Below are 12,244 nucleotides of genomic sequence, written 5' to 3' on the forward strand. Positions count from 1 at the left end.
TTCAACAAGTGGTATGAACAGTCTTCACCATAAGGCCCTGACTCAGACTTAGGATGAGGAAGATGATGCTGTATAACGTGTAACAAAATACCAATAACAGTTCCCACAGCTTAGCAATACCTGAAGTTAGATGACAGCAAATGAATGTCAATTTTTGGTTTTATCTTCACAAATTTACACCTACTCCCTAACAAGGTCCTTTCCAAACACTAGTTACATTACTTTTCTCTGCTCACTCCCACTTCCTCACCCCAATCTCCTTCCCTTAATCACTCACTTCAAGCCTTTTACCTGCATTCTTCCCCCTTCTCTAAATCTACTCCAATGCTCTTCTACCAATACACTGTGCTATCCACAAAGATCTTTTCCAACTTTGATCCCTATTTCCTATGCTCCCTGACCAGACAGTACCACCCTGCTCCCTCTAAGCTACCTTCTGCTGCTTGTCCCAAGCCCTGTGCCTTGCACCAGAACAGCCAGTCACATAAAGCAGCACTATCTGTATATTTCCAGACACCACCAAGCACCCAAAACATGTTGAAAACGCTTTTCATAGAGAGCCCATACTCCCCATGCAGAATGTATGACACACATTTTAAGATCTTATAAAGCACTATCACTTAATACAATGAACTATCACATACCTTTGCTTTTCTGTTTCAGCCTTTATTTCCTCTGTAAAATGAAACAAAGGCATAGTTATAGAAACGGTATCATAAGCACATGTATAAAATTAAATAACAAAAAACCACTGGAAAGCAAAACTATTTAGCCAAACATTTGAAACCAGAATCATTATAAACCAGAAAATACATGTTTACAGTTTCATAAGTACCTCTACTCTCCACCTGCATTGATTGCAAACTGCATCATAATTACTTTACAAATCTACATTCAAACTGGATGCTTAAACGTGATCCAGTCATGTCAGCTAAACATCATGTCCCTGGAATGCTTCTGTGAAGACACTGGCCAGCTCTTCTAACAGCTGACATATACACAGAAATAATAAGGAAAACACAAATATTATTCAAACTGCTAATTTACCCATAAAGGATATAAAAATCTATTATTGATAAATACGGATAATACAGAAACACAACCAAATAATCCAGCACTGCTAGTTCTTATAATATGAAATCTGAATGACCAATTATTACCCTTGGTTTTAAACAGTGTTAGATAACACAGTAACAACTAAGGGAGAGGAAAAAAGTCTATAGTGCCTCTATTTCATACTATTTTAAATTATATTATAACAGAAGGATGAATAGTTGAATGCTTTTGGCAAACATTTTCTGAAAGTTTTTAACAATACCTTTTCAAAATAATTTTTAATTAGTGGAACTAATATTAAGAAACATCTCTGATTCAAGAGCAGTCTTGCCTATTCTCTAGTCCTTTTGCATGCTTAAATCATAGGGAATTTCATAAAGCCTACGTATTCCAGTGCTGAAGCAATACATACTTGAAATAAACTCTATTGGATCAAGAATGAATGTGTGTGCATGTTTTTTAAGAAATCTTCTCAGGAGACCTATATCAAGTCCTGCTCAAACATGCAAAATGTAATCAACTAAACCAAACACTTTACTTTGATTTTTGTGTATAGGCAGTGAACTAGTGGCATGGATTGATTCTGAGAAAAAAAACATACCAACTTAATTCTTCTAACCAAGCTCCCATGCAGCAAAAGCAAACTTTGTCTGCACCTTGTCCTTCATTTACCATTTCACGTGGTCATACTGATTCACTTACCTAACACACGTTCTCATGCTTGGTATTTTATCAGAAATTGCTAGTAGCAAGTATGTTTACTAAACAACTTCTCCAACACTGAGAAAAATGAACATATGGAATGCACATCACCTTAAAATCTGTATCTTCTGGCAAGACTGATGCTTCTATTTACCCCCAGTAAGCCCCAGAGTTAGCAGATCAGTGGTACATTCTAGAAATAGCTACTCCAGAAGTTGATCAAATCTGGGCTACCCAGGACTAGACAAAACATGAAAATAATTCAATATTCTAGACACTAAACATCCCTCAGTAAGTAACAATTGTAAGACTCATGGTCAGCAATGTTTCAGTAAAGTATACCTTCCTCCCAGATTATGACATTATGACTTTTACTCACTTGAAGACAAATTCCTGACCAACAGAAAGGAGAACAAACTCCCTTCCTTCCAGCATCTTCATACTTTCATTATTTTACCTCCCACCTTAGCACTGACAAACAGGAACTCTGCTCCCTGAGATACTCTGAAGTCTGTCCATCAAACAACTACCAACCAACAGATAAAACTGAATGACTTCCAAGTCTAAAGTTTCCAACAAAACATAACAGAGCTAAGAAGCTTCTAGAAGTGTCACTCTAACTAAATGTTACTACCATTTCAAGCAGCATTGCCTAAGTCTATTAATGTGAAACCACTGATTTTCCAACCTTTGTTAAATAAAAAGAAAGTGGCTGACACAGATTATTTTTACAGCACTAAAGTATTTGTAATTGCAGAGAAGCATGATATGATACTATTAGTATGAATGAGGTAAAACAGCAGACTTGAACTTTACTTTTACCCTCGAGAATAGAGAAAACCTAATTTCTTTCACTGTCTGATTGCTCCCTCTGCTCTCAAAGCCAGAACACAAGTTAATCAGTACAATTTCATGGTCATGTATCAACCACATCCAGTAGGAAGCATTATAAGCAGAAAATCAGATTATAATAAATGTAACTAACAATTCTCATGCTAGATAAATAATCTGTTAAAGACAGATGAACCAGAACACCTACTGATGCATTATTTTAAATGGGGAAAAGTAATCCCTGCAGAACTAAAAATTAGCTAGAAAAGAAAGATTAAGTCAGGCTTGATAACATTCCTTAATCTGCTCTCCCTTTCTCCAAACACACAACCAAAACTACAACAGAGAAAATCTCAGAGCAGGAAAAGCTTATTTCAGAATCACCATCCATTCTGGGAGGGAAGAAATAAAGAGAATGTAAGATGCTAAAACAGGGGATGAAAACTGTAGGGAAGGACAACAGGTTCCTGTGTGGTATTATCTGTGATGTAAACACAGAATTACTATGAAAAACAGCTCAGATTACTGTATTGTAGTAAAACAATCACGTGCCCTAAAATGGAGCTAATTGTAATTATTTAAAAGTGCAGCAAAAATGACAAAATAAACCCTTTCTGAATCTCCCATTCACACACAGCTCCACAAGACCTCTTTATAGAATTTTGTGACCTCTATGACAGAATGAATGGAAATACATGAAGCTTTTGCTCAAGGAAGCTAGAGCTGATCAAAGAGATACATTATTTTGCAGTTTTACAATGGTATGCATCAACTGTTTCACCAAACAGGCAAAATGAGTCATGTACATGAGTTTCAACATCATTTTCCATTTCATCTACACTTCTACAGACCATCATAACTTCAAAGAAATCTCTGAAAATATGTAGACCTTAGCTGTTGGTTTTGTCTGGGTTGGAGCTAATTTTCTTCACAGTAGGTTGCACACAGCACTTTGGATTTGTGCTGGAAACACTGCTGGTAATTCAGGAATGTTTCAGTTACTGCTGAGCAGTGCTTGCAGAGACTCAAAAGCTTTTTTCAGTTTCTTACTCCACTCCACCAGTGAGAAGGCTGGGGATACTCATGGAGGTGGGAGAGGACATAGTCACAACAGCCAATCCCTACAGACTTCAGGGGTATTCCATTCCCCAGGGTATCACACTCAGCAATAAAAAATTGGGGCATGGGGTGTGTATGCAGTTTGCCTGTTCCTGCTTAGGGACTTGCTGATAACTGGTCACCTAGAGGTGAGCTACTGCATTTCTTTTGCATCACACATTTCTTGGGCTTGATTTTTGTTGTCATTTCTCCCTATTTTCTTCTTTTTTTTTCCCAATTAACCTGTCTTTATCTCAATCCAGTTTCTGCACTTTTACTCTTCCAGTTCTCTCTTTGGTACAAGTAAGTGAAAGGCTGTGTAGGGCTTAGTTGCTGGCCAGAAAAAAACTACAACAGGCATCCATAATTTCATTCTCACCTCTCCCACTTTAATTCACTACTTTTAACATGTCATTTGAACACTTTTCCTTACTCTCTTCAGACTGCTTATAGTTTTTAGTATAAAAAAAACCAAACTAGTTTCCAGTTTTCTCTTTCTTTCTTGTTAACACCTTATAACCAGCTAATCTCATTTGCAACTTATAAAATCAACAAATTTCTCTGTAATGACAGTGAGTAACACCAAATAGCAACATCAAAATAGCCAAGCAGGTCAAGTAGGTCCTATGGGCAATACTGGATTATGACACTGAAAAAAAACTCCAATTTAAGAATAATTCACTGTTTACCCTCCTGTATCCAACTCAAAGTGAGATTTAAACCTTAACTACATTGAAGGGCATCTCTAGTACCCATTTGAAATTTAGATTATCTTTACATATTATTTCCTTCAGGTTACCTAAATATGTTGTTATACTACTGGTTACTTAAACATGCTGTCATTCATAAGTGAAGTACAAATATTCTGGAGTTATACTTTGGCAGAAATCAAGAATAACATTCTCATCAAGTAAGGAATAACTAAATCATTACTTTTAGGAATGCTACACAGAACTAAGTTCTATGATATCAACATCAAACTGTACAACAGATTACAGAAAAAAGAATTCTTATGGAACTTGCTACTGGGAAAAATGCAAACTATTTAGCATAAAGTGGAAAAATACTTTACAAGTTCATTACAAAATATGATGCTAGGTAAATGCCACACATCTAAAAATATTTAATACATTTCTAATTCTGTTTTTCCATTCTTGCATCAGAATTGTATTTAAAAACAAGTACATATTACATTCCCATAATACTGTATTCTAAAGAACTGATGTTACCTGCCAGAGAAGCACATGCACAATTCTTAACTTCACAAATATCTGCACACCTGAAGCCTCACACTCACTGTAAGCATCGGAATAAAAGCTTATTAAATGTGTAATAAATTCAAGACAGTAAGAAGTGGCATTTTTAAGGACAGTAACCATGTGTAATCAGAAGGTCGAACTATCCAAAGCAGCATAGGCTGCAGTAATTCAAGGAAACGAGTCAATGTTTGGAGTTCACATGACTTATACCATAGAAGACTACTGTGAGAAGGAAGCAATTTGCATTCAATTGTTTCAAGTCAAAGCAGGTGGATAAGATCCAAGGAACAAGCAGTGAAGATGAATTTAAATTACATCGTTACCTGTATTAAAATAGAAGGTGAAATCAAATTGAAACATTAAAGCTTTGCATGAATTGACTTTGCTTGCATTCCTCCATTCAAGTATTCTAGTGAATGTCTCCAGCATCATGCAAAATATTGTGGCAACTAAATTATTAAAAGACCCCACATTTTCCTTGATTAACAATACTGACAATGTCCTTCTCTGTGTCAAGGTACACAAAAAGTCTGCAATAAGAAACTACAAATTCCATATTTATTTGAAGGTAACTTTAATTAACTACACTTCCAACTATGTAATAAGATTATTACGCATGGTAACAGTTTAATTTTAAAAAAGTACCAAGTTTGAACTTACAGTAGTAAAGCCATATAAATGTGACAGGACCAAAAATTTCTCCTTCAATGAAATGAAATTCCAAACAGATCATGCCGAGTACATTCTTCCCCAAACTAAGTTATTGGAATATATTCTTAGAAAATATCTCAAACTTGCTTAATTTCTGGATATCTGTTAGCTTCAAGCAGTGTAAAAAAGTTTTTTATCTGAAGTCTGTTAGTGCCTTTTGGGTGTTAGTACTTTAGCTGAATAGACAAGAGACTAAAATAATTATATCTAAGGAGGCCAAATAATCAAACTGGAAAAACACACAGCTGTTTTTAACTCAACCTCCACTTCTAAAAAAATAATCCAGAGATGCTCTTCGTGGGCAATTTCTGCTAAGTCAGTACATCTAAGAAAAAACAGTAAGTTCATGTAAAAATATATGCTGCAAATTTAGCACTTGCTTTTACCTGAACATTATCCCTAACATCTAAACCAGTAACAGATCTTCCACAAAGCTTAAGATTTGCCAAGAGACTCCATCCAGAACACACATACACACAGACTTTATTGATGCTTCCAGCTGACCACTCTTCTTGCTCCCATAGAGCCTTTGTGTTACTGAACTATGAACTACCCCAGTTTCAATATGTTTCCTCACATATTGGAAAGGAATGTAAGGAAACATACTAAGGAGGTATGAAAAATGGTCAAATTCAAATCAGGGTATTTTCCTGTCCTGCTTCTCTTTTTAACTCTAGCAGTTAAATTACTAAGTTGGAGTGTAATTAACTTCATTAACTTTTAATACATCTATCTGCAATGTCAATGGGGTATCAGTATATGCAATAGCAAACAGATGCAAAACAATAGCAAAAAAATGAAAGCTTTATAAAAAGCCTCCCTGGGATCTCAAACCAGCAGAAAAATTAAACAGTTTAGTTTACACTAATCTATTTCCCTAGATTATCAAATCAGGTTGAGCTGCCTAAAACTGGTAATAGTGTATCCAAATTAATTTCAGGAAGATAGTACTGAAATCTTCAATATTTTCAGTTACCTGCTGAACAAACCACTCATTATGAAAGCTGAAATTGCATCTTAACTGGAATTTCCAAGATAGGTATCACACCAATATGGCTTTCTCTCAATCCTATTTACATCATACCTTCTAGGATGAACAGAGATCTCCCCTCCCTCCCCTCAAACTCTCTTCAACACAGTGTTTAGAAGATGAACAAAAAAAAGCCTAGTTTTGGGAGTCCAAGAAGAGGCTGATAGTTGCACTAGGTCTTCAGGGTGCAGTCTTTGTTCTGTTTTAATCCAGCTAACCTGAAGAAAAATGGGACTGGAAGAAATGCAGATGCAAGTGCAAGCACAATACAGCATCAAAGTGTGAATTTTACCTGTGTACATTCTCCCCATTGTAAAATACCATGGGTGTTTCTTCCCTCCCAAAACTCCTGAGCCCAGACTTCAACACAGTTCTTCAGCTATAGCTTATTCACACATCTGTACAGCTGCTGGTTCTTGATGGGGGAATTCTTGCTGGGGTTAATGACATTTTCATTATACCTAGTCTCCTCTGCCTGTAAAATTATAGCTCACACAGCTATGGTGCATGGACAGAAAACAGCAAAATTCTGTACAGATTTAAGAAAATCAATGCTGTGGTCTTCATTTAGCATTTACATAACAGAAAATAATTCTTGTACAGACAAATAAAAAAAAATCTCAGAGTATATTTGAACAATTCTACTTGCTTTCCATTCCAACTTATTACACTGTTGCAACTGCATGTTTACAGGTATTGAAGGAGTAACCAAGGAAGCAGGTTAATTTAAGAAGCAGCATTCTAAACAAGCAGCAGTTATATTTTGAGTCTGGTAACTACTGATGAAATTCCATGTAAATTCCCCTCATTGTGCTCTACAGAATCTTGAAATCCTCTAATCAAGTGAAATGCTTCCTTGGTATGAGAAGTCATATCTCATTGTCTTTGAAAAACACGGAGTAGTAATCTGTGAATCATGTAGAGGAATACTTATATGCACATACAGACAAAGTCAAAACTCAAAAGTCACAAACACAGACTTTGGTAGGGTGCTTTAACTGCAGATGACACTAATTCCTTTGAAGAGTGCTAATAGAGAAAAGGAACAGTATCTGTTGTTACTTCCTATGCCGTATTTTCTGATATGCTACAGATTTGCAGCAAATCCTGTCAAAGTGTTTCTCTGCTTTTAAATCTGCACTTCAAAAGTTGTTACGATTCATGCTCCTTATTGTTTGGTTTTTTTAAATCTGTGAGGCAATCTTCTCCTTTGTTCTCAGTTTTCTTTTTAGCCATTTCTAGATGGCACTTACACAGAACTACAGGTTCTCCCCAGCCCTGCTCACAATACCCCATTTAGGAATAAACTCTGGTATAAATCTAGAAATCTGAATGCATAACCTGTCTTGGTTCAGCCAAACAATATATGCTCCTTCAGTTATTAGATAAGACATTTTCAAATACAGAATCACTGGTAAATCTATACAAAAGCACAAACTACTCTAGTGGCCTCATTCTCCTTAAAATTAATTCAGAATAATTCAATCCAGTGAGGTTTTATAACCAGATTTCCCGCAATAACCTTCATATTTGCTAAACCACATTGAGACTACTGTCAAGTCGCTTCACTACTTGAGGAGTGGTAACGCACATATAGGTCACACAATTACCAAGGATAACTGAACTATAGTCATTCTTAATAGCATTTATTTTCTAACATATGGCTGAAAAGCTCACTTCCTACAGCAATAAATCCTCTGCTTCCCCTCATTATTATATGGGTCATCCTTTATTAAATCTAAAGTAAACTCCCAGTCACATCCAAATTTGTGTTTTTTTCTTAGATCAATATCAAAGAATGGAAATACACTTTATTTACATCTTTAAACAGTTACAAGAATAACTTGCAATACATGTGTATTTAGTTTAATCAAGCAGAGCATACCTTTCAAATGCCTTGTGCCAGCCTTTGGCACCTCCTCTGACAACCTCTGTGAATTGGTTTCATGCTCAGGACTGGTGGTACAAGGTCCATTAACATAAAGCCAGCTTGGTTGCTTACCAAATACAGTCACCTAACCAGACTGTAAAAAAGGATATTGCCTAGAGAGATAGTTTTCCAACGTGCTTTAATCCAATCTATCTGAGGGTGACCATCAAAAAAAGTGTTTCCTCCCATTCCACTGTCTGTATCTGCCATCTCCTTACACAATAACTACCAAGGCACTTGGCAGTTAAACAGGGTGTTTAAATAGCCTGACAATTTTAGTTTTCATTAGGTCAGAGAGCTATTTCAACTCACTGTACATCTACATGACCCTGAGGTGCCACAACTCATGTGCATCACATGTTGCAGGAAGAAAAAGCTGGAATAGAATTGCCCATTGCAGTGCACATGAAAAAAAATGTACTGGAACAAATACACTGCAAAACCCATAGTATACCCACTATGCCTCATCAACATTACTGCTGTTGTTGTAATGAAGTAAAGTTCTGACAGGACAATAATGTTTATTTATCACATAAGGGGAAGGAAGCCTGCAGCTGTATATTTTTCTTCATATTCACATTGTGTATGACTCTTTTCTCATGTCATGTATTAAAACACTTGTGAATCATGCAAATTCTGTTTCTACAGGCTAGAGACAACCCCAGCAACACACAACAGTTCTTCAAATGGAGATAGGCAGCACCTTTCAAAAACAGCATAAATGTCACTCAGGTATTTTTATGACTTTTTTTGTAATTTTTGCTGTTTAAAGAAAGAAGGTAGCACACAATGCTATGCACACAAATGAGTCAACTACTACTCAGAACAAAGAAAGACTATTCAGCAACAAAAATTTACAATGTTGTTCTTTGTGTTGAACACAGTTGCTACTTAACATCCCTTTCCTCCTGGCTGCATCATCTATCTATATTAAGCAAGTAAACCACCTTGCACACTTGCTACAGAATTGCAGAGGGACTTTACTAGTTAAAATGTAACAAAGTAAAACTGGACTAAGAACATAAATATTGGTATTTTCAACTTACATTTTAAAATATTTTTTTAAAAAAACATTCCAGAACATGGATACGTTTCTACACCTGGTTTTACCATGTGGTAAATGGTAGGATGGGGAGGAAAACAAATGTTTGCCCAGTATTACTGCTACTGGTGGTGAAATATGGGTTATAAAGTTATAACAGATTGGAATAACAGAACAGAAAAAGAAATTCAATGTGGAAACATGAAAATGTACATGGAGGGAGGTAATTGATTTCTTTAGTAAAGAATATGAGAGGACAAACTACTGAAGAGAAACATGAAAATAAGACAGACCTCCTACAAGTGTTTGATCAAAGGGCATACTACAATTATTTAGGTATAAACAACTACAATTTAAAGAAAAAGCAACTTCACCAAGTGAAACATCACTATACATCAAGTATACAGATTAGTATATTAGAAGATTCTCACCAATGTCTCCCATGAAAATAGCATACACTGGACTAAGAAAAGCATTGCAAGTCTTTGAATACAGAAAGACAAAACAAAACCTAAAGAAACCATAAAACACAACTTCTCTGCCACAGGAATTAATTTTTCAAATATTCTTGAAAGGAAGCATAGCTGCCACCTACATAGCACATAACACGGTAAATGAAACTGACTACTAATTATAAATTCTGTAACAGTGATTATAATCAGCATAATTCTTGTCAGAAGTCAGACTTTATTTACACCACCTCTGCCAATGCAACCCAACATTACAGAGAACTATGTGGACTCCTGCAAACACTTGCAACCCCTCTAAAAAGAGCTGGGAATCTACTAATTGAATCAGGTTTCAAATTTAAGGGAGGTAGGCAAGGTTAAGCCTCAAAGGATGATAGAATTTAATGGTCTGAAGTAATATATAACTACACCAGTCTCTCTAGGATAGTTCATGCAAGTTAAGAGGACTCAACTCTTGTTTACCTGAGTCAACTGATGGCACACGTTAGCTTGTCAGCATACTCAAAGAGAAAACAGAGTGAAAGATCAGGACAGACAGAAATTCTTAACAGTCTCTCTGCAGAGAGACTCAGTACATCTAGTCCTCCTATCAATTTTCTCAAGCATTCATTACTTCACTTGATTGAGTATTTGATCCAGTCAGCAGAATTGCAGCTTGCACTGCATGCCAGAGCAGGTCTGCAGACACACTCTGGGCATGGTGGTTTAACGCTTCCTCCAAGCCACAAGAAAACCAGTAGCTTTGTTCTTCAAAACTGTGAAGCATGTTTGCCCACTTCTAGAGAAATGCGAGTCATCAATAATTCTTGATTTGCCACAGCAGCTTGATATGTTGCCCTCTGGAATTTAAAAAAGTCAAGAGCAGCTCAGTTTTCTTCTGCAAACTTAAAGCAACATAATTGTTTATGTACAACATTACTGGTGAAAGCCATCAGATATGAAATGCAGTATGTCTTAATAAGAAAACAAGCTTGTGGTAATACACATTGTGACTTTGGCTTCCCCACTTTCCATTCCTTTAACTGAACAGCTTAGCTTCACTCATTCTTAAAATCAGAAACTCAAGCACATTCCTCTGCTTGGAAGTGTGGGTTTCTGTCAAAAAATAAAAATAACTTTTAAAAGAAAAATAAATAAATAAATATGTACGTCAGAGCTGGAAACAAATTCTGTAGACACAAGATTACATTTGAAATAGGGGCAGTAATTTTAATCAATTCATTTCCACCTGCCTGAAAAGCTTATCTGAAATGAAATACATCTCGAACAAAATCCTGTGACTTGTATCTCATCTGAAGGGACACAATGAGCTTCTCTCTGAAGATCATCTTTAAGTTCAAAGCAGGCAAACGTGAATAGTCTAACGCAAAAAAAATCAAAGACCTGATAGTATGAAATTATCTCACCCCTCTGCAATGTGATTGCTGGACTATTCTACCATATCCATCCCTGTAAGAGAGAAATTCCTGCACACTCACTTGCAGCCAAGCAATGCAATTAATAGAAGGCTTAACAGAAACAAGTCTCTCATGTATCTGACTAACTCTTAAAATGAAACTATCATTTTAATTGTTTGCATTTACAACTAAAAAAGTGTCCCAAACATTCAACAGAACCTATATGTAGAAACACAAAATGTTGCATTCCAGCTGGGATTCATGTTTCTCCCTACATGTTTTCATGCATGCTGTCTGCTTGCCCTCTTGTAAACATAAGTTGTCACTGCAATTATAACTGAGGAAGCCATGCAGCAGATGAACCAGGATGTCTGCTTCAGAATTTGCCCAAGCATTCTCCAAAGCCAGCAGAGAGCTGAACAGTAATTATTGAATATAGGAGAAGCAGACTGTGTCCTGCTTCAGGAGGTTACGCTTTCATGACAGCATAAACAATGTAGTAACAGAAGTAGCAAAAAAAGTGAATTTAAGTCACAAAGTCAGTTTCTCAATTTCTCCTCAGCACCAATACCCTCATATTTTAATGACAGTATTACAGCTGCATACAGGAAGTGTTGCAGCTACATTAACTCACAGAAACTCAAAAGAAACAAAAACTATTTCTACTTATGTACCTGGGTTCTTTATGAATCAAAATTTTAAGGCCTAACCAAACCTA

General features: G+C 36.1%; 1 protein-coding gene across 2 annotated transcripts in view; it reads right to left on the bottom strand.

Annotated features, from left to right (window-relative positions):
• Positions 1-12,244, bottom strand: part of ARFGEF1 (ARF guanine nucleotide exchange factor 1) — an 87,895-nt gene that overhangs the window by 56,966 nt on the left and 18,685 nt on the right. For both annotated transcript variants that reach the window (XM_079301533.1, XM_079301532.1), the window contains exon 2: positions 645-675. In XM_079301533.1, coding sequence (XP_079157659.1) covers positions 645-675 — 31 coding nt within the window. The remainder of the gene's footprint in view (positions 1-644; positions 676-12,244) is intronic.

The sequence above is a fragment of the Erithacus rubecula genome (assembly GCF_903797595.1).
Source record: "Erithacus rubecula genome assembly, chromosome: 3".
Classification (NCBI taxonomy): Eukaryota; Metazoa; Chordata; class Aves; order Passeriformes; family Muscicapidae; genus Erithacus; species Erithacus rubecula.